This window comes from Genypterus blacodes, unplaced genomic scaffold (assembly GCF_046128005.1).
Source record: "Genypterus blacodes isolate CSIRO-AG114 ecotype Tasmania unplaced genomic scaffold, CSIRO-AGI_Gbla_v1 ptg000214l_1, whole genome shotgun sequence".
NCBI classification, from domain to species: domain Eukaryota; kingdom Metazoa; phylum Chordata; class Actinopteri; order Ophidiiformes; family Ophidiidae; genus Genypterus; species Genypterus blacodes.
Window position 1 is genome coordinate 38,142 of NW_027467013.1, and position 24,359 is coordinate 62,500.

The 24,359-nt window shown below is 48.4% G+C and overlaps 1 protein-coding gene across 1 annotated transcript in view; it reads right to left on the reverse strand.

Annotated features, from left to right (window-relative positions):
- Positions 1-21,038, reverse strand: part of igsf3 (immunoglobulin superfamily, member 3) — a 59,173-nt gene extending 38,135 nt beyond the window's left edge. Inside the window, exons 1-2 of the mRNA XM_076169873.1 lie at positions 19,964-21,038; positions 5,853-6,233 (exon numbers count right to left, since the gene is read on the reverse strand). Coding sequence (XP_076025988.1) covers positions 5,853-6,233; positions 19,964-20,003 — 421 coding nt within the window. The 5' untranslated portion in view covers positions 20,004-21,038. The remainder of the gene's footprint in view (positions 1-5,852; positions 6,234-19,963) is intronic.
- Positions 21,039-24,359: the final 3,321 nt, after the last annotated feature.

Sequence of the window (24,359 nt, forward strand, 5' to 3'; positions counted from 1 at the left end):
AGCACAGTGAGGCCTTCAGAGGATCATAGTATCAAGGGAACAGACGTCACTGAAGTTAAATAGCAAAGCAGCAGTTCATCCACTTCCATTATACTGAAATCAAGGCAGCAAATCATCTTTGTAAAACGTTGTGTTTTGACTTTAAAGTGACTGAGATTATCACAATTTGACATACGCTTCCTCTGAGCAGCAGACCAGATGACTGATAATGAATCAGACCTTGTGATGTGATTGTGAATCGATCCATTCAGGCATGTAAACGTCTTAATTGAAGTAAGGCACCTCGGCGTGCATCTCATCTCATACTGTGATTACGCAACCCCTCCTCTTCACTCGGAGTGAAGTGGACTCCTGTTGATTCCTGTGCTTGTACACAGCTTAATCAATGCTTAATACATGCCTTTCATCACAGTTTATAAGAGTATCGAGTGCATGTAAATGTACCGACTAATGAGAATGCACATCTGAAACCACTACAATTTCTTCGTAGAGGTCTTGGATCAGGAACGTTTTGCTTTTCCAGCCCACATTTTAGCCAAAGCACGCAACCGTTTGCCCCGGAAAGCTGCTCTAACAAGGTTCTCACTCATCAAGGACACCTGAGACAACAAGTGACTTGGACCAGCGACAAAACATCTTCAAGACTAAACAGCGAGTCCATTTGAAGTCGCCCTGCTAAACACGGAGGCATCTGGCTCCCTCTGTTCTATGTATTCACAGTGGCACATGTTGTGTTCCGGCGGTTGTGTTGTCTACCTGAGCGAGCCGCTGTGTTGTTAAGTCTTCCCCAGTGATGTTCGGTAGAAAGCACATGTTCTGATGGGAGCACTACAGCACCGTCTCTCCCAGGCTCAATTACCAGTGTGACATCTGTCCTGACTGACAGCTTGCTAAAGTGTGTGACCGCAACCCGGCGCGCGCTTGTGTGCGTGCGCGCGTGTGTGTCTGTGTATGTCGTGTCCGAGTGGCAGGAACATTTTTGAGTAGGAAGCTGTCTGTTGAAGTAGATGAGATGTGCAAGCCAGACACAGTGATAAAATCTCTTTCCATTTGGATTCCTGCCTGGTCCATAGCTCAGACCCAGGGATGTGTACACACACTCTCTCACACACACACACACAGACAGAGGAAACACAGTGCAGGGGATGTAAACTGTAAATGAAACTAAGAGGTGACAGTCAGGCCAGAGAGAGGAATCTAAAAGTGTCAGTGCGCAGTGGACAAGAGAGAGAAAATGTTCCAGTCGTCACACAGACCTGAACTCCAGATCAATAGCAGCAGAAGCTCCCTCATCTGTTCCTCTGCATGCTCGCTGCGCCGCTTCACATCTCACATCACAGTCCTTGATGAAAATACAAGTTGACACGAGTATGTGTCATCTAAAAACACCATCATCTTCGGCCCTTTCTCATGCCGCCCTCCCTCCTCTTTCTCTCTCCTAGCCCCGCACACTCACAGCAATTTCAGCTCTGCACTTCAATCACCCTGGTGCCTTTTTGCTGTGATCAAACCAAGGGGAAAGCTCTATTGACAAAACCATATACCTGGATGACTGACAACAACAGGGGGGCCGAGACGAGGACCCAGCTGGATCGAAAACGGGGGCTAGGATAGGTGCAGGGGGGAGAAGGAATTAGACGAGGAGAGGGAGTGGAGAGCAGGAGAAACAGGAGGTGGGGTCTTGCTGTCAGCCATTGTGAAAGATAGAATGTGAGATGACATCTCCCGATTCGGTCTTTCTCATTAAGTGAAGTAGGGAGTGCAGCTTGGCAGCGCAGTGCCGACTCCCTCATGAAAAGAAAGGCAGTAGAGAAGACACAAATCAGACACACACACACACACGCACAGACACACACACATGCTGAGCTCAGCAGAAGGGCGATTCAGCCACTTCCGCTCTGTATGTTCAGCTGTATAAAGGCTCAAGTAGTCCAAGACAAATCAACGCTGCTGTTCTGAGCTGTTCACAGTCAACAAACGCCGCACACACATGCCAAGAACGCAGGGCACACAGATTGATAAAGTCTGCAATGCACTGGCACATATGCACACAAATACGCGCACACACACACGTACACACACACACACACACAAACAAGATAAGTACATTTTGACCTTGTGTAGGCACTGTGTAACTACTTTAAGCAGAATTGCAGCTGGAGGGCAGCTGAGATGAGAGGGAATGAGATGTAGCCACAAAACGTCATAAAAATGAAAAGTGTGGATGGAGAAATGCTGTACTGTGCCAGAAAGCTGAACAGTTGTCCAACGTTTTCATTTTGCCTGAAGTGAGAGTCCTGGGTTTCCTCTCCTCCCCACCCCTCTCTCTCTTTCTCTCTCTCAATCTCTTCAATTTGTGCCGGCTAATTACGTTTAGAACTTGTACATGGGCTCATAACTACATTAACCTTAGGAGCCACGTCAGGCGGAGACTATTTAAATGCGGCCGTATAGCGCCAGTTGTATTGTGGGTAATGCCTCCGGGAGGTGTAACCAATCACATTGGAGTCAGGAAGAACAGCTCATCATTTATTGGTCACGCACACACACTCACACTCGACTCACTACCCACCCCCCTACTCCCCCACTGCAGCTTCTGTCCCCATTACGTCTCCCCCCTCCCTCCCTCCCCCCATTGTCCTTATCTCTACCTCTTCACACTATCCATCTTCCCTCGCTTTCCGTCGAAACTATTTGTCTCTCGCCTCTGAAGGCGTCCGTCTTTCTTGTCCAAAGGCGGCGGTGTAGAGAGAGAGAGAGAGAGAGAGAGAGTGAGACGGCTCTTGTTTGGAGCTCTACCAACGCTCTGGCACCACGTCTCTATTACACATCACTAGAGGGCTGAGAGTGGGTGACTACTGCCAAATGTGGAGGCTAGAATCTGTACGTGTGCCAGCGCCGTGACAGCGACTATCATGGCGTGTTCTGCGACAGCGTGCAGGAGCTTGGTAAGTAAAGAGCAGCCTGATACTCTGGTGCGTCTCTCTGAGGGTTTGTTGTTCAGCTGGTGCCTGGCGGTTGGACTCGCTCTCGCCTCTCACAGGCTGGTGCGTAGGATAACGACGGCCATGGCGGCAATGTCAGCCTGTTGTTCTTTTCTTGTGCAATCTGATGCGTAGGCAGAAACAACAGACATATACATTTACACACACAAATATACACACTACATGTGTTAATGTGTAGGAGACGGAACTTAAATCACTGCTGTGTGGCCCCAGTCTGTTTTTAGAAGCAAAGGCTCAAGACATCAGTGGAGCGGGAGAGCCCAGAGACAGAAGTGTTGACCTCTGACCTGGACGAGCTGTGCCAGTTGACTCTTGACCAGTGACAACAGAGAACAAATTGCTGCTCATTCCGTCGAGAAAGACACTTAAACTAAGAGACTCAGCAAAAGGTATCAAACATGTACACACACAGTACATTCACCACACTCAAGAATGTATTAAATTCAAGTCTGTATTCTTTACTCATTCCTAGATTTTGCATCACGGAGGGGAATCACAGAGTTCAGACAGTTCCTGGGTACGGCAGCTCTAAATTTATCTGTGATCTTGCGCTCTTAAACACTGACAGGAGCTTTACGGTTGGGGGAACACCTCCCCCGCTGGCAGGCCATCTTGTTTTCACACTCATAATCTGCCCGGTGGAATAACAACAAAGGAAATGTCAACCCGTCCCTGAGTGGCTGTGTTACAGTAAGCAGACTTTCCTGAAGCCCAGTCCATGATTTAGTAGATATTATCCTCTATTTGTTCACTGGCCAATTATTCTTTTCAGATGCTTAGGGCAGTATTGGCACTGAAGGGCTTGATTTTCATTTGATTGCTTTAAATTCTCACACACGCACGCACACACACACACACACACACACACACACACACACACACACACACACACACACACACACACACACACACACACACACACACACACACACACACACACACACACACACACACACACACACACACACACACACACACACACACACACACACACACACACACACACACACACACACACACACACACACACACACACACACACACACACACACACACACACACACACACACACACAGCTTCCCTCCTTTGTGACGAGCTGTCTCACAGGTGTGAACAGCAGCAGGGATCAGCTTTCCAAGCAATCAGCCACACACACACGTCTAAGGTGTCTGACTCGACGCGACAGACAACAATACAAAACACACACACGAGCATACAATGAGCAACGTCCAGGTGCAGCGCTGAAACCGGTGGCCCTCCTCAGGCAGCGGGCCGCTGCCTGAAGGGCCTTCAGATCCACCTTAATGAAAGGTGCCACCTTAATATAGCACTCAGGTCACAGCCTCTATTAATGTATTGTCCCAAGTCCCTCCACACACACACACACACAAAACAGTTTCCTTCTGTCTCTTATCCTTCCTCACTGTACTTCCTCCTGTGTCACATACACCCACACACACAGGGTTCCATCACCGCATTAGCAAAGGGCCTTTATCATTAAACAGAGCGAGAGAATGTGAGAGAGGAGGGAGGGAGGAAGGGTCGAGGAACACAGAGGACAATACCAGGGATAGAAGGACTGAGGCGCGGTCAGGGGAGGAGGGGGGGGGGGCAGGGCATTGTTTTGACCGTCACGGCCCGGCGCCAGCCGTGCAGCTGCCACTCCATCACGGAGAGTGACTGGGTGAGAAGTGAGGAAAAGGAGAGGGAGGAAGAGAGGGCGAGAGGGAGGGAGAGAGACCCCCTGCTGTGGACTGCTGACCCCCCCAAAACTGGGTTAAGAGGTTAGAGACACAAAAGAGGGCTCAGATAACAAAGTCTCCCAACACCTCTGCTCTCACACACACACACTCTCTCACACACACGGATCTATAAATACTGCGTGCTGTCAGCAGTGCCCTATGCCTCAGCCCTGCCCCACATTCGGATCATTCTGCTCGTTCTACGGCACAAACTGCTGACGGTCCTAATAATAACACACACACACACGCAGAACACACAGTTTATCGACAGAACTTTTCCTTCGGAGTCACGCAGGAAAGAAAAGCGATGCTGGTATTTGTCAGTGACACAAACACACACACACACACACACAGAATGACATGTTGGCACGCACGCAAACCCAACAGACGGTGGTTTCCACTCCAACCCTGTGATTAGCAGGTCAAGGCTAAGGCGTGAAGCTAAGGGGGGAATAGAACCCCCAACTATCCAAGTGTGACAGCTGTCTGGCCTCAGTACTAATGGAGAGAAGGGGGAGAAAGAGAGAGAGAGAGAAGGAGAGAGAGAAGGAGAGAGAGAGAGTCTTCCATCTCTGTATTTGTGCTTTACATACTCGCTCCTTCCAGCATTTCCCTCTGTTTTAAGTGAAATCGCAACACTTACAGGCTGCAACGACCTTTACGGCGTAATCGTTAACTTAGAAATCATATTTTTGTATCCCAGCAAAGCCATTACGCCGGGCTGTTTTACTGCTTGCTCACTTCCTCCCACGGATTGCACCGAGAAAAATAAATAAACGCACAAAAAAAAAGGAGCCTGTTTTCCTGCAGCGGAGACCTGAGCTGCTATCAGTCCAGCACAGGGAACTGTTAAATAATCACATACATGGGCAAGAGCAATAAATAATGGTATTCTGGTCTTTATAGGCTGTTGAACATAAACTCCATAAATGCCAAAAAATCAATCTCTGTGTTCTGAAAGAGTGGGAATGAGAGTCTTGCTGCAGAGGGACAAACACATTCTGCTGCACAGGAAGAATGTTTAGTTATGGGGGGGAAAGCAAATAAGTCAGATCTTCCTGATTGAGACCACCTGTGTGTTAAATGTGTGCGTTTGAACACTCACCGGTGAGGTTGGTGCGGGCGCTGTAGGAGCCCAGGTACTGCCCGTCCGTGTTGGGGGTGTAACACTCGAACACGCCCTGGTCCACGGCCAGCACTTTGGCGAGGTGGAGCACGGCCGAGTCGCGGCTCAGCCTCTCCACGTAGATCTCTTTGCTGCTCACCCTCTGGGCGTACACGGTGTAGGCGTAGTCCGGCTGGGCCGTGCTCACGATGCGGATCTCCCTGTCCGGCGTGGACGGCAGGTACATGGACCACTCAAAGTCCTGCTCCACGCCGTCTTTGTAGCCCGACACGTTGCACCAGATGGTCACGTGGGAGCCTTCCGTCCGGATCAGAGGGCCGCTCTCCACCGTCACCACCCTCTGAGCCACGGCAACACCGGCTGGAAGAGAGGGAGAGAGAGAGAGAAAGAGAGAACACGGGTTACAAATCTTGAAGCTGGAATATTTCAGGGAATAGGGAAAACTGCTTCACACGCGTAAGTGTTCCGGAAAGCTCCTCCGCGGACACATAGCTGTTGAACACCTCAAACCGTGTCCTTGTAACTCTTTTTAAGTGCTGTCAGATTATCACGCTCGCTGCTGTTACACACACACGCATGGAGACCCCCTTAACACCGGGACACGACTCCAGCTGCACTACAGTGAAATGAAAGGCAGGAACCCCGGAGAGAGAGAGAGAGAGAGAGGGGGGGGGGGGGAGGCTGGTGAGAGGGAGAGCACACACACACACACACACACACACACACACACACACAGGCTCACAGGGCATCTGACAAGGAGGTTCATATCACATGCAAACACGGTGTCAAGTTGTGGATAATAAATACTACTTTACTTGATGTATAATCCACCGAGGACGTCCAAAGACCACAGCGATGGGGCCCGGAATTCCGCTTTATTGTTTCTGAGAATTTACTGTTTCCAGCACCAATTTCCATCTCTCTGTAGCCAATCACCTGTCACTTACTGATGTTTACATTCATTCCCTACCTGAGAATTCCTTCTTACTGCAATTAAAGGCAAGATAGGATTAAACCTCTCGGGCACACACACAGATTAAGGTGTAAGTTTGCGTTGATTTGTGCCAATTTTGTTTGCATTTAATGTGTACAAGATGTTTGTAAAAAGAGGATTTACTGTCTTCATCAGAGTGTAATCAAAGCTTTAACGTGCAGGTAAACATACAGAGTGTTTCCTGCCCTGGAGGCCGACACACACGGGGAGCGGAGGATTTATCATCCTCACGCTTGAGCCAAGAACCATGCAGAAGCACATCAACACTTAACACAAACACACACACATAATTCTCCAATTCGGGACCAACTGGAAAAATCCCTCTCGTTGGGCGAGAGACAATGGAGCGGCACATCTAAAACCCAGACAGAACAAATGTGCCGTTTCCTGTCTGCATTAGCAACTGTGGATCGCAGCTGTGTGTGCGTGCGTGTGTGTGTGCGTGAGAGAGAGAGAGAGAGAGAGAGAGGGAGGAATGGGGGGGGTGGGGGGGGGGTCTATAGGCACAATGCTCTATTAATAATTCCCCACAACAGCTTCTTAACTTCAACATCCTCTCTCTCCTGATTGCTGATTTCCCACACACTTCCACGACAGCCCCTCCCCTCCCCCACCCACCCACCTTTCAATCACTGTTATTAGTGTGAATGGACGTGTGTGTGCATGACTGTTCACAACAGAGCTGCGTTGCGTGCCTGTAGCCATTAAAGGTTATCTGGCTGAAAAATTAAGGAACCTTTGGAGGCTGCACTCACCGGGTTGGCAAAACGGATGAACACGGACGGGAGATACACATTTACTTTGTTGTGCGTCTGCGTCTGTGTGTGTGTGTGTGTGTGTGTGTGTGTGTGTGTGTGTGTGTGTGTGTGTGTGTGTGTGTGTGTGTGTGTGCGTGTGTACATGCGTGGGTGGCTGAGCGTTTGTACGCCGTGCACAACATCCGTCTTTCCTATTTTATTTCCTTTTATTTCCTCAGTGTAATTGCTGCTTGGGGTCTTTTGTTGTTTGCTTCCATTTTGAGGCACATTCCACTCACCAGCTCATAAAAACCATTACAATCTCTGATTTCCTGTTGGCTCCTCCGCTTGAAAGGGATTTAAATTCGATAGCGGAGGCATCCAAAACACAAAAACCAGTCAATAATCATCTCTTTGTTCGTGCTTCCATACAGGATTGATCAGTTACAAGTTTGTGAAGGTTCAGCAGAGGCTTTAGCTTTCAAACTGGCAGCGGTCTGAAAGCACCAACTGGCATGAACCCCTGCGATGTCTGTGATGTCATAGAGGTCTCATTCTCTAATTGATGCAGTACCCTCTGCAGCCACTAAACCCTGTAAACCCTGAAACCATTTGTTTCATTGTGCTGCTTGAGACCGTTTAACTGAAAAGCAACGACCTTTCTCCGGCCAAATGGTCAAACGGCTGCACTTCACCTCACTTCACACAGCGTACAGCAGCTGATCAGCCGGGCGGTGACATTTAAAAATGCAATTACAAGGAAATCTCAGAGGTTAAGCAAGTCCCAAACAAATGGAATCACAATGTCAAAATGGATGATGATGATGATGAAGATGCCCTCAGGTGAAGGAAGCAGCCGTCCCCCCGTACGTCTTCGCCCCGTTCACCCGTGTCTCGGCGCTCATCCGGCGCCGCCCGGTCTACCCACATCCAGTTCAGTTCAGCTCAGCTTCTCATGTTGCAACTACTCATCTAGAACTGCTGGCCGTATATTACTCATGCATCCCAAAAAAACACACACTCCCAGACAGACAAACTCATGGCGTGCCAGTGCGTTAAGCGCTCGTCTCCACTCTACCGTCATCCTCTCTGGGAGACTCCCTGCCTCCTCCCTCCTGATAACTCTCACTCCCCTCTCTCTCTCTCTCTACCTCCCTCTCTCTCTCTCCTTCTTTTGCCATCTCACATCTTTGCATCGTGGTTCCCTTTTTCAGGCGAGATTTAAGCAGCTCAGTGGAACTTCAAAGTGCCTCCGTCGCTCTGCGGGGCTGTTTAGAGAAGCTGACAATGACATACCAAACCCTGCAGACCTTTAACCGATCGCTCTATCCCCCCCGGCATCCATCCGCAATAATCCTGTGCCTGCAACCCCCCCAACCCCACCTCACACACACACCCCTTCGCCCCCCCGCCGTTTCTTCACCTCTGGCTGCGCCGCCTTGATTGCAGAGTGCCCCTTTAACCGTGTCTGCTCAACAAGGCCTCAGATTTGCTATTATCAAGGCTCATCTCCATCCAGGCACACACACACGCGCACACATGCACACTCACTGCAGATGTCTTGCTACCATCGCTCGCCCTTTTACCCAGCTTCTCCTCTCCCTCACTTTCCCTCTCTCCATGTCGCTTTGCATGCCGATGACTTTGCACTCTTGCTTATTTTAGGGACTGGACACGGAGGAGGTGTGCATCCTGCGTCAACGACCGCGGACGAGCTCTCTAACTGACCTTGCTGTCCGCCCGGCATATAGGGACTAGACAAGTCCACTCACACACACGCAAAAGAAAAAGCCGTAAAGAGGATTATGCTAAGTGGACGGGGTTAAACACTAATCCAATCATTTGTGGCCGGTGTCTTATCCACAGTGGAAAAAACAGCGGCGAGGCCACGAGCGAGAGCCGTTGCTTTGCTATGACACGCGATAATGACACACCTGGAGTAGGTGTGTAATAAGAACGCTACAGGGGGGCGGTGATGTAGAGGACATTCACGGCAGAGCGGGGACGTGCTAATGTGGAGATCACAGCTGCCCGTCACCCCTTTCCATCTCCACTCTCTCTCTCTCCAATAGGGTGAAAATGAAGCGCACCCAAACCCATCAGCCTACAACAAATCCAGCAAAACTTTTTTTTTTTTTTTTAGGGGGAGTTGAAAAGAAGAGAAAGCAGAGGTGACTCCAGGCAGAGGAGTATGAATTAATTATGAACAAGCTACCCAGACATATGAAAAAAATAAAATAATCGGCCGAGTTAGTGTCCCATGTCCCCGAGGGAGCTCAGACTCATCCTGTGAAGATTTGTGTGAAGACGACGGAGGGAGAGAAGAAACAGGGAGGAAGACGGATCCCCTCAGGGCGCAGGATGCCACAAAGACGCAGAGCCCGGAGTGGATATACCTGTATGAATCCACGCACGGCCACGTCCACGATGTGTGTGCGAGAGGCGACATATGTGACAAAGAGAGGGAAATAAAAGCAGAGGAGGAGGAGGAGGAGGAGGAAGAGGAGGAGGTGGAGGGAAAGGTAGTGAATGTGCGGCGCTTCTGCTCTCGTCGCCAGTGAACCATTCTGCAAAAAATCAATCTGCGTCTTTCTCCTCTCCGCTCCTAAAAAGCGTTTGACCCCTTTAACATCATTACCAGAGAGAGCAAGAGGCAGCGGAGAGACGGCGGAGAGGCTTCTAAGATGGAGAAAGAGGGAGAGAGGAGGGGGGGGGGATGAAAGAGGCGGGGAGGAGACGAGGAGAATATGGATACGGCGGAATATGAGTCACATTTGTTTCCCAGAATTACGAAGCAAAATAAACCCAAAACAGTTTGGTAATATTGTTCCCTACAAGACGATAATTGCCTTTTCTCTCATTGCCTCTTAACTACTTGGTGTGAATCTGACAAAGGCCTATTAAGTGAATTTGTGCCTGTGCTGGTGGAGTATCACCGTGAAATGGGAGACTGTAAAAACCCAGAGTGTCCTTGAGCAAGAAAGTGAATCTCACACACACCGCCGTTTATAATTTATATATTTGCTGCATTACAGGAACATGAAACGTTAGTAAGTGCTGTGCGTGTGTGCGTGTGTGCGTGTGTGCGTTCGCGGTGTCAAAAGCAAAGGCAGACATGTCGGGAACGATGACGGGTTTTGAGTTTGAGAACTGCATGTTGCTTCACATCATGGCAAGAAGCTGAAGAGGAGAGCAAAGTGCATATTGAGGTGTAATCTGTCTGTCTGTCTGTCTGCCATCATTTGGACAGTTGTAATCTGATTTGGATCACATTTGCCTGGCTGTCAGGGTCCTGACCTTTGCTGTCTCCATAATAACCGAGTTGATCTTTAACTTTTATGACGCTTGTACTTTTCACTATCAACTCTCAATCTGCCGCCAAAGCTGAGTGGGCGTGGCTTATTCTGCTATATCTCATGAATGAATTGGGTTGCCGTAACCAGTTTCTGCTCCTTTGCTCTCAGATCTTAGGCGAAATAAAAGACACACAAGTCAACCTGATGGTGGCGCTATGACATCAGGAAGAGTTTCCTCAATAACAGCAGGTGTTGCATCTCTCTGAGTGCATTTCTAGTTTGGATGATGATGATCCCACTAGGACGACTTCACAGGTCCATTAGGCTCCTTCCATGTGTTTCACTGCCTCGTCTAATTATCCTCACATCTATTTCTGTCCAGGTACAACTGTCCTCCGTCTCTTTACGGGACTAATTCATCCACGCGCCTCAGGTTGGAGTGTGTTTTCCTCCCATCTGTTTTGGAGGCGGAGAGTTCACTCAAAAATGTCTCCCTGACGTCGTCTTGGCACCCAGCTCTCTTTTTTTCCTCCCTTTCCTTTCTCTTCCCATTGCGATGATCAACTGCATCGTAATGTAGAAATAAGGCCGGTCCGACCTTTGACCCTCCCACTAGCTTTAAAACAACCGCCAGGCTTACATCCAGCTCTGTTAATTGGCTTATTTATGGAAGACAGCCCTGCCTGTCAATTAGGTTTTCTGCACTACACAAAGAGCTAAAAGGTTTTCGCCGTTCAAGCGGCTGTAGCTGATGGAATTCAGTCAGCATGGAAACTGGCATTCGCCGATTCTGAGATCGCATGACACAGAGAAGGAGAAGAAGAATGGAGAAACGGCGTTCAGCCTCCATTAGAGACCAGTTTGGCAGGGCAGAAGACCACTGTAACAGCTGACAAAGAACTGGCCATTACACCCACGCAGCTCTAATCAGGGCCAGAGAGAGAGGGAGAGGGAGAGAGGGAGAGAGAGAGGACGGAGGAACTGTGGGAGGATGAAGTTCATAAGCGTCACTGTGTTATCTTTGTGTTTGTAAAGTGGAATGATGTCAGTGATGGAGAGATGCGAGAATTTCGAGATGAACGTATTTACACGGGGGGGGGGGGGGAAGGCCAATGTGCGAGCTCCTGTTAGCCAGCAGGGATGTTTATTTATAGAAATACGGACATACATACAATGGCTTCACGCGTGTAAATCCTCCGTGTGTCAGGACTCCTGTTTTGATGTTTCCTTTCATACCTGGGTCCTGCTGGGCTCTCTTCTCTCTATGCTAAGCAGTCCTGATTTATTCAAACATATGCGTGACCCCCACCTGCGACCACTGCTGCTGCCTGGACCGGGATGGGATGGGACCCTGGGGGAGTGCGAGTGTGTGTGTGTGTGTGTGTGTAAAAGGGCGTGTAAATGGAAACAATAGACAAAGGCTGTACAGAAGTGGGAACTCATACTGTATTTCCTCCTATGTGCTCCCTCTGCCAGTCATCTGAGCGGATGGCAGAGACAACAATGAGCATGTCTTTGTCTGCTGAATGGCCGCCCCTCTTCCTCCTCTCTCCTGCCATCATCTGCTACAGATTTGTTTCGTAATATGGAGGCAAAGGCACGCAAACAATATCACTTTGGATATTACTGTTACATTTGCCGAGGCATCTACAGTATGATTACATGGACTAGATACTTTAAGAATTTGTCCTTGCAGTGATTCTGAATGTATATATGCAAGGAATCAATGGGTTTTCCCTGTCCCCAGAGGATGCATGACGGGTTGCGCAATCGCAGTATGAGGCGATCCGATTAAGATGCGTACAAGCCTGAATACATTGAGTTCTTTTAAAAAGGACAAAAGGTAAGAAAGGAGTGGTATAACCTTGTATAATCCAAGTTCTTAAGTGCATGTACACATCATGACACCTTAATGTGAAGCCTCTAACTGGGTCTCAAACACTGTGCGTGTCATTGTGTTTGACAGTCACTCCTATAAATAAATAATTCAGACGCACAGGAAGACAGAGGCGGCGAGACGCTGCAGATGGGCAGCAAAGCCTCTCCTGCCTCCGCCCATTAAAGCCCATGGTGAAAAATTTAGTGTTTGCGACCGACTCGTTGGACCATATAACCGTAAGCACAGCCTCCAAACCAGTCGACCAGGTCACTCAAACACAAACACAACGGCAAAGCCACACACACACACACCCCCACACACGCGACTCCCTGTGCTGCTCAACACATGAATGGCACTGCATGAAGCTGAGCCACGTGCAAATGTTTTGTGTGGCAGTTAAAACCTTTGATCTTGTGTTCAGAGACTAAAGCCATTATGAACACACACACACCTCCCATACATTAAGTGCCTCTAGCTTCACCCTTTCCCAGATCCATTAACTGCATATGGACACCTGCTACCCAGCTCCACTAACCTCATCTCCCCCTCCCCCAAGCCTAACATTACCAACCCCCCTAAAAACCACCACCCCCACCCAGTCAAACACACACACACACACATCCCCCACCCTGTTTAGATGACAAAGCACTCAAATCTGGCCAAATTCTCGCAAAACAATGAGGCCAAAGACAAGCTCAAGTCGTAACTCCCTCGCAGGAATAACGACTACAGCTGAGTCGACGGAACATGTACATTAATTTTAGCAAAAGAATACAAAGCTATAAAAATAACACTCTGCTATCTTCCTTCATTATCCATCCTGTGCTTGTGCACAATTAAGCCCGACAGCTGTATCTACTTTATGTACAGCGGTTTGTTTCTGTGTGACTGGCAGTTCGCTATCAGTTCCCACGTTTGTGCATTAAGCTGCAGACTGGAAAGGAAGCTAATTAACTATTAATTAGGCTTCTTCAAACAGATTTTTCTGCCATTGTCAGTCATTTTTTGCTTTCAGGCAGTAAAGAAAAGCACTTGTAAATTCATGCATTTATGCATATGCAATCAGACACACACCAACAACTCACTCACACACACACACACTCACTCATCTCTTTGGTTTCAGGTGTACGGCACAAAGGAGGCGCGCTGACAGAACACAAAACACAACGGCGCCGAGCGAGTTGGACGCTTTGCAGAATTACATAAGAGTATTTTTAGAGGCCGAAAATCTGAGAACGCATGTTGATATTTATTCATGAGTGTGTGCGTGTGTCTTTGAACGTGCGCTACACCGAATGTGGATTGGAGGTGTGCAGGTGGGGGATGTGTCACCATAGTTACGCTGCCTGGTTGCGTATCCCACCAGCGTGGGATCTGTTGGGGTGGAGGATCAAGCAGGGAGCAGGTGAGTGCGGCTACACGGACGGACGGACGGACAGAACACGAAGCGCTGTGGGTGTTTGCACATGGAGGAGTAAAGTGGAAATCCTCTGGCAGAGCGACCATCATCACTCTGTGGAGGGGGGAGATAACAAACGGGAGGAGTGAGAGGGAAGAGGGTGTCCGAGGAGGAAGATGTGGCTGGTTAAGCCTGTGTTTGTACTCGTGTCATCATTGAGTTGGAAATATCAGGTTTGGATCTCACTTCATGGCCGGTTTCTAATTACCGGGCCTTTGAAGAGGAAGGTGGGCCGGACTTAGTGCAGTTTAAAGTAGAGTGGAGGAGGAAGGTCGGGAGCGGTTCCTGTGTGTTGAACGAGCTGGAGATGTTGTGAGTGAGCCAGCGAGGAGAGACACATTCATGCAAATCTCTACAACAAAACACCAAATGGCTAAAGGGTCGTTGGTGGAATGTTGTCACAAAAACAGAAGATAGGATCTCGGGCAGGGCTGAGTAGTGCTGGCAGGAACCTGATGTGTGTGTGTGTGTGTGTGTGTGTGTGTGTGTGTGTGTGTGTGTGTGTGTGTGTGTGTGTGTGTGTGTGTGTGTGTGTGTGGGGCCCTGACAGTAAAGGAGAGCGAGTACAAATCAGACACAAACCATCTGCTGCCTCAGCTCCGGCCACTCTCCTGATCGCGGGCAGGAAGTCTCCCACCAGAACTTACTTTCATTTCACACAATCATCCATCTCCCGACGTGCACCACAGAAAGTCGACTGCATCTTGGATCTGAGCCACTGGGAGAGAATCATCTTCCAAAAAAAAACAATACACAGCCAGGAGCCGAATAACAAGTAGCTGTGATTATCCGGAATCAACTTCAGATTTTGTTTTATTACTCTGCGAGCAAGGAGAAACTAATTGTACATCAAATCTGAGAGAAACGCGCAAGTCAAGACAATTTTACTCCCATCTCCTCTGACAACTCCCATCGGAAAGGAGAGACGTTTTGCTTTCCACCTAGTGAACACGTCTTACAAAACGCTGTCTGGACTTCACTCCATGAGAGCTGGAGGTGATTTCAACGCCAATCTATGCCTGTGGGGGGGCTCAGATTGGTCACACACACACACACACACACACACACACCCAGCAGGGGGAGGGTAGGAGAAGTTTCATCCTCCATAACTCAGATATACTTTCGTCTTTTTACTGACAAAGCAGCAGCAGATGAAGAAGTGAATGAGCCAAAACAAAAGTGGAGCCACTGACAGAGCCAGCCGTATGATATTGGGACCAATATTGGACTGGGGGGGCAGGGGGGGAGGCAGGGGGAGAGATCACAAGTGGAAAAGACAAAAGTTAGCCTCGGGGGCCCTGCACAGGAACATCAAAAAAAAAAGCCTGAATCACTCTTTTTTTTCCCAGCCATTTCGCCCTGAACGTTTTACTTTGAAGTATAGCAAAGGCATTAGGAGGACAGCGAACATTTGAGATGTGTGATAACAGAGGACAGTGGAGGCTGTAGTAAAAATCCCTAACTAACCGTGACGTCTGGATTACAGGGCCATTACTCGCTCTGGGCGTACGACACCCTGGCACACTGGTATTCCGACTCATCTTCATCCTTACCTGATGCAATTAGGCCCACAAGCACAAAAACAAACCCTGGTAGCGAGAGCACACACACGCACCCTTTCTTCAATTCTGCTGATCTATGACAAGTAAAGCTTCTCGGCCTTCAGTAAGGAGCAAGTAACTGCCCGTGAATAGGAAGTGTTTAGAGTGTACATCAGAATGTTAATGGATATTTACTGGAAATAATCACAGAGCTGGTGGATCATAGCCAAACTGAGGGTCCTGTTTGTGCTTCCCTATTGTCTGCTTCTGTCAGTTGAGTCAACAGTGCTATGATTTGAAAAAGCTAAAGTACAAAAGGCACATTGTCACGGGTTTGCACAAAGACGTTGGTCTAGTGTTTATGATACAAACAAGCGCTCATGCAACTGTAGGATGCAGCGGCGGCAGGCGGCAGGCGCAGATATAAAACGAGGGTGGCACACATCACCGTAATCAGACAGCTGCACGAGCCCGTAGTTCTCTTAAAACAGACACTTGGGTTTGTTTCTGCTGCCAACAAACCTGAGTGTAAAGGTAAAATAATGAGGAACAAAACTTGCACATGAAGTCGCACCAAACTTTTTTCCTGTATGTGGCACAGATATAAATATATACTGTATGTGTAGGCTCAGTAGGACAGCTCTACAAACACGCAGAGATATTGCATTTTACTTGACTGTCTAGACAGCACTCTCCTGTGTCAACTGAGGCATGGACACACACATCGACAGCATTCCCGGTCCGGTAGCAGCTGATGCAAGATGCGCAGAAAGAAGCAGAAACAAGTCTTGACCACACAGAGATTAGAGCCCCTGGCAGTGTGTGTGTGCGGACAGTTTGGAGGGTTGGACCCAGCTGTCTTTCCGTTTTGGGACAGAGAGGAGGCCGGGGCTCGGGTGGGGATCGGGGATCAGGGGAGCGGCGCTGCGTACTCAGAATCCCTAAATGCCACCGGGATGACCTCCGCATTCCCGGCATCGACAAAAGTTCAAGCGTCAGTGGAAATAATTCCCAGCACGAGTCACTTTATCTTCCCTGAACACCGACGCTTTTTTTCCCCTCTTCACCCTGAGCGCACTGTACCTACTTTCTGCATACACAGCAAACACAAACCATGGCTTGTTGTGTGTGTTTAGGCAAACGAGGCGCTGAGGCGTCGGGTTACTTCTGCTCAAAATTGCACCAACAACTACAAACGGGAAGGCACTTGATGGAGAGCCAACAGGGCTACACAGTTATCAAGACGGGCCTGTTTCACGTCAATAATTATAGGTTTCTGTGCGAGATAAGAGAGATAGGAGAATATGAGATAAGCCTGTTGAAACGTGAGACATCTTTTTCTCATTTCAGGCACGTGGCCAATCAGCTCCACGACCACGGCAAGAGCCGTGATGAGCCCAGATAACAGGTTACGGCTCCAGGCCTCTCATCTGGCTACGGCTTTAAAAGGCATTTAAGATTCAATCTGATGCATTGGCTGGGTGATACTGCAGGCGGATTGCAGGCAAACACTGATTTTTGGTATTAGTGTTATAGGTTGCACTAGAACTATACTGTATTTCTACTCCATCTTAATTTGAGTTCTGTGGTTTTAAAGCCAATTTCAGTATGTTAAAGTGCATTATGTGGAGATAAAAACAAAATGCGTATTTGTGTAAACACTGTCTTTACGAACAGCCTGCTCTCGTAAAAACACATACGAAGGTAGATGGGAGAGGAGAAGCTCTGTTGTAAGGTGTGATGTGATGTCATTGGAGTGTTTATGGGAGGCGGTCAGGTGTGTGCGTGCGAGGATTACAGAGAATTACTGTGGCCGTGGTCTCGCATGCACCCGTTTGGTGCTTAAATGGCTTTATGTAGCCCCCTCCCCCCTCCCCCTATAGACACTTAGTATGATACATTACTAACACCCCTCTGACCCCCTACACACCTTCTCCTTCAAATCCATTCTTACATGTTTTACAATATCCTGGGGGAAATGCTGGATCCTGTTCCATTCTGTTGGTCCAGCCAATCAGAATATGGTAAAAAATGTCCTCAATACATCTGACAAGTTGCAAATCATCCAATACGTCTCATGAGGAGGACTCAGGTGGATGAAATGGAAGCGGTTGCATCTCATCTGACTCGGGGGCTCGTCTCCTTGTCGACCCGGTAAATGGAAACCGCTCGGGCATCTCACAGTTAAACCCAGCCAGCCTTGCACACATTACACTTTCAATTTAGTTACATAAACTGGGATGTCTCGGGTACCTTAAATTTGCTCTCTTTTCACACACACCTCTAAAAGCAGAAACACATTCACCCCCCAAGAAAGCACAGTGTTAAACCACACCAGACTCTCTCTCTCTCCTTCCCTCTCTCTCTCTGTCTCTACTTCCCTCTCTCTCTCAGAAGGAAGGCGTCCTGTTTGTTAAGATAATAAACATTTATCCCTCCAGGCAACTATTTTTTATAATCTTTTATATTACACACACATACAAACACGCTGGTGCCTCCAACCAGTGCACGCTCGCTCACGCCTGTGTGTTAACTCAGCCGTGTAAACACTCCCCATACAGGCTTTGATTGCCATAAACTCTGTGAGAGTCGCTGTCAAACAGCTGACAGACTCTGACATCATCATCACACTCACCTGAAATGCTTATCTGGCTTTATCTTGTCACGCTGTCATACATTTTTGATCCCCTAAGCGTTTGTTATTTCTCTGAGTTTACCCTTTTGCCACAGTCGCCGATGGCTGCTTAACATCATGGCTGCCTGTGTGCTGATAAATGCCTCTGTGCTCTCGTTACACAATTGAGAACCCGGTGAACCCGAAAGCTCAAAATAATGCAAATAAACAGAGATTCTATATTTGACTGCGATGACTCAAACCATGTGATGATGCCTCACATATCCTGGTTGCAATGCTGCGTTTTGTTCCTCATCCTGAGAGTTTTCATCCCCTGCGAGTCCTCCAACAAAATAAGACAAAACCCTCTTCTGAAGCGATGTTACCTTTACCGTCTCAAAGGCACAAATGCAGTTACTTGAAAGAATTGTGTGTCTTGTTGTGATATGAAAAGCCTCCCTTCCTGCTATACTGTAGCTGAGCTCTGTATTGTGGCAGCCTGCCGTCTTGACAGGTTGCTGTACACAGAATAATACACCGCACATTTTCCTTGGAAAAATCTTTTGCAGCCTCCTACAATCAATATCCTGAGTGAAAGTAAGTTGTCATGCGAGCAGAGGCGAGCTTGAAGCAAGGCACAGACTGGTACTCCTATTTGGCCAAGCAGGGGCCTCCCACCCACTCTCTCTCTCTCTCTCTCTCTCTCTCTCCCCCTCTTCGCCCTGTCCCCCTGCCAGAGAGGACAGACCTCCCATCCAGGAGCAGAAAAGCCATCTGGTGTTTGTTTGGGACAGTTCACGGGAAGCATACATGAGTGTCTGCGTGTGTCAGCGATCGGGGCCTGTATGAATGTTTGTATGTGTCAGTGTGTGTCATCTGGTGTGTGTGCGTGCGCTCACTTGCATTTCTCTGTGAAAACCAACAATAAACCGCAGGTAGGTTAGAGAGCCAGAAGTGAGTGAGTGAGTGAGCACGCACACGCACACGCACACGCACACACACACACACACACACACACACACACACACACACACACACACACACACAAAACCCTGAGGGACGACTCACTGTGAGCTCATATCCTGGGTGTTAATGATGTGTGTTGCAGGTGTGTGTGTGTGTACATATATGAGGTAAGAGTGTGTGCATGTGTATGAATGTTGCATGTATGTCTTGATTACAGACAATAACAGGTCATCTATAGATCAGCCTTTGAACACAGGAGCTCAGGCTGTACAGGGTTAATCTGTGACTAAAGTCCAAATATCACATTAACCTAGTTACACACCCACACACAGACCCACACACACCCACACACAGCTGTTCAGGGGGCATCTGTTATTGTTGTAGTCATTATTAATGTAGCCTACTTCCCCCTGACTCACGACTGGTAGTTGATGTAACAGCTCTCTCGGACTAACCTACAGTAACCAGGTGTGTGTTTGTGTGTGTCACACAGGTGCGCCAGGGATACACGTTACACATCTGCTTCGGTTAAACGGCAAAACAACGATCCACAACAGACAAACAGACGGACAAACAGACAGAATCCTCTTTTTGCGTGACTTACCAAGCAGCGCACAGGCAGTGAGGAGCGCACCGATTGCCATTGTGTGTTGCCCCGCAGAATCACTTCCACTGCTCCCTTGAAGATGACGGGGCGATCTCCTCTCTCTCTCTCTCTCTCTCTGATCGGGTTTAAAGCAGCCGGTCCAACAGATCCGGGGACGGCAAAACCTCAGCCTTAGGGACTCGAACCCCCCAAGCTGGTCGGGGCGAGTCGTGCGGGTCTCGAGTGGAGTGGAGTGGAGGGCACCGCACCGCACCGCACCGCGTCCCGCTTACAAATCCTCTCCTGTCGTTTCCCCCGTTGATTCCTCCCTCACCTTCCTCCGCCGCTGTGATCACCGGCGGTGTGTGCGTCGACCAGGCGCATATGCGACCCAACCCACCCGTTTACTACGCATCCGAGGCTGCGGAGGCGATCCACACACACACACGCACGCACACACACTCGCTGCCTCCCCGGCAAAAAAAAAAAGAGAAAGCGAAGTCTGGGACGACGAACCTGCGCGTCTTTTAGGATACGGAATTAAAAAAGAAAAAAAACTGCTGACGGATGAATCGCCAACTTGTGCCGGCGGACACAGGAAACGTCCTTACGTCCTTTTCGCAGTTGTCCTTTCCACGAATACGGGAGCAGATCGCAGCCCAGGCAGACGCTGTGGCCGCTCCACGGCAAATCCCGGAGCCTATAATCAATCTCTCAGTGTCGCTCCGCAGAAAGCCCAATGGGCGGGCGCTCCACAGATGAAGGCAGCCGAGGCTTTGTGCTCCAAGAAGGCAACTAAATAAATCAGATTAATCAATGGATACTTTATCTGCGAGACAGTGACAGACAGAATCTCAGCGGCGGTGACAAGAACAGGACTCCAGAGCTTTTGTGTCCCACTTTAAAAACGAGGCGGTGTAATCTATCAAAATTTTACTCTAATCCCGATTATAAACCTTTATTTCTCATCTGGCGGACATGCTGCGGTCTGATCCTGATCTGTATTTAACGGAGGGAACAGTCCAAACAATCCCCAGTGTTGATCCTCTTCCCAAGGTTGCGTCCCTGAGCAAAGTCACCGGGGAAAAGCACTTTTGTTTGCCCGGCAGTTTGAAAACTTAACAGCGTGCCGTCTGCCCCACCCCCCTCCCGGCACAACCACGCCCCGCCCGGGCCGCGACACAGCCAGCGCAGAAAGCAGAGGCAACATTAGCATATTTGAATAATGTGTAGGCCACAGACTTAATGGTTCGGATAGTTTCACACTCACAACACAAACTGTCTCTGTTGCATTTTAAATAACATTTTAATAATGGGAGAAAACAAATTCCTAACCTCACCTGTGGACATGAGCTGTGGGTAGTGACCTAAAGAATGAGACATGTGGGGGTTAGAACAGGTTTGCTCTGCAGGGTGATGAGTTCGGACCTTAGGAGGGAGTTGGGAGTTGAACTACTGCTCCAATCACAGTGTGGGGAACCAGAGGAGGGGGTTTGGATCCATACTGGCCCGGTCCCTAGGGGGGTATTCCAGACACGTCCATCTGTGGGAGACAAAGGGGACAGATGCAGAATACACTACACTATAGGAAGTATGTATATACACTCTGCGTTGGTAAGGATGTCTCCTGATCCCGAGTACATGGCTCTGGATCGGGACATCTGTGCTGCTTTGCTCAGCGGGTGGAAAACAGATGGATGGATTTAAAAGCGTCTACTTTGTTTTGTGCCGATCACATTTTTCAGTCTGGATCAATATCACAGAGTGTGTGTATCAGCTCCAGAAATATTAAATCCAATATCACCCGCACTCCCTATACCCAGTCTGCTGTACCCCCTGCTTCAACACACACACACACACACACACACACACACACACACACACACACACACACACACACACACACTGGCACCTCAACAGGCAATCAACATAATGAGATGCTGCTCTGCTTGGGAGACCGAGGGAGATATCCTGGCTTCTATGACTGCAAATTGCTGATTCCATGGCTTGTGGTGCAGATCATCAACGGTGAGACGTACCTTTACTCTGACATACGGACATACAGAATTATAGGGTTTGGACCAATCTGTGGTGTTATTGGGCGGGTCTCAGAATAGATTAGACGAACAGAGACTGAAATAGAAAGTAGAAGGAGGAGATAATACTGCTTTGGTTAACAGATCGCTGCTTTTTGATGAGGACAAAGATGCAAAATCCCCCAATCTATAACTTCCGAGGAGCTCTCTCATGTATTACACAATCAAATGAGGAAGCATTTGCATTGCAAACAGAAAGTAAATTGCTCTGATCAGTCTGGTTTTTCTTTCCTCAACTGGGGATTACAACTCTAAACACTGTGTTAACACAATGTGAGTACCGTTTTTTGAAAGTGTTCAAATAAATAAATATTCAAGTGAATCCTCTCCCAGTGCTCTACTGGTGGATTCCAGCGGCGATGAAGCATCCTGAACCCTCATTAGAATAGACCTGGGCCCTGAGGTGTGGAGTGAATTGTTCACAGAATACAGTGTGTTAATAAAGCATCGGCTCACATCTGAATAACTGCCTACCAAACACATGAAAGAGAGGAAAACGCTCGTCTTAAATTGTAGCGATAAACAGCTTCAAGCGTATTTACAGAGAGAAACCAAAGCAAAGCAAAGCAAACCAAACCAAACGGCCGAGAGGGAGTAAACCAGGACAGGATTAGTTGCATGTGACTGTTAGGGTCCAACACCAATGAATACACACACACACACACACACACACACACACACACACACACACACACAGCAGAGCAGAGCAGAGCCGGGCTAGGTAGGCCACATGAAATACACCTGGACTCCATGCGCCGCAAACTAAATTTAGCTCCGTCCTCCGTAGATTCCTCGCTGCGTTCCACAGCGCCGGCACAGTCTGCATGAACAGACGCTGCGGCGTGTTGTGTTCAAACCCACTTCATGTTCTGGATAAGATCACTTCTGCTCCCTCACGGCAGCTTGGTAAGCAGTTACTCAATTGTCAAGTAGGGTTATTTAGATTAATAAATCAAGAGACAAGTGTTGTGGCTATGCTTGGGATCACATGTGTCTCCATGGAAACAGAGGGTTCTGTGTTTGTGCACTTCCTGTCAGGGTCGGTGCCATCACCTGCGTCTAGTTTGAATGGGTCTTTCGTCTGGTTTTGTTCATGAGCCCATCATGGCGTCTACAGGTCCTCTTAGATTTCCATCTTAATATTTCAGCGGCCTTTGAGCGCTGCTGTGTGTGTTACGCTGGTGTCAGCACGGTTACACACACTTGGCTAGCGGAGAGAAACTCTGTTTGTCTGCAGGGTTATTCACTTATTTCATCATTCACATATTTTCACGGCGATATCCCAAATGCACATGAATGATTTATTGGGTTTCTTTAGCTGCGTCTCAGATGAATCAGCTTTTAATGTGTGGAGCGCACAAACGCACACACACACAGCTGCACCGGCAACATAGACATGCACACGTCTGCACATACGTATACATACACACATGACGATGAAAGTGTCACCCCGGATAACCTTAATGGGATTTCATCAGCACACACACACACACACACACGCACACGCACACGCACACACACGCACACACACACACACACACACACACAGACACACATATATATATACACACACACACACACACACACACACACACACACACACACAGATGATGAAAATGCCACCCAGATACACACACTGGGATCCACTGAGGCGCTCCAATGTTCTGACTGATGAAACATTAAAGTGATCAGCAAAGGAAATTAAACAAACACACACATACACACACACACACACAAACAAATGAACGAATAAACAAATGCATGAATAAATAAATAAATAAACAGTTATCAAGGGGTTGAGACCAGATGCAGGGATTAGCTCGTCTTTATTCTGGACATATTCACCCAAATCCACACACACAGGGGAGGAGTGAGACACGTATAGGAGCAAGAAAGACACACAGAGAAGAGAGACAGACACAGAGACAGACAGGAGAGGAAAGAGATGGGAAGTGGAAGAGTAGAAATAACACTCAAAATTGATGAGTAGTAGCCTGAATTAAACATTTAGGACATTTAGGGTTTGGGAGGCTCTTAGGGAGAGAGGAAGAGGAAGAGGAACTCATTTGCAAACACAGACGCTCCAGTTTCTTAAACCAACCCAACATCAATCACACAGGAAAGACATTCACTACACCAACGCCAATAACCAGTAATCCATATGAAGCTGAGCGGCTCTGTACCAGTCTGATGTCATCACACACACACACACGCTGCAGCTGCTTGACTGACAGACTAGCGGGCTGAAAGCAAACATCCTGCCGAGTACCGACTCATTCTTCTATCTGCTGGGCTAATGTGAGCTGAGTCACTAACAC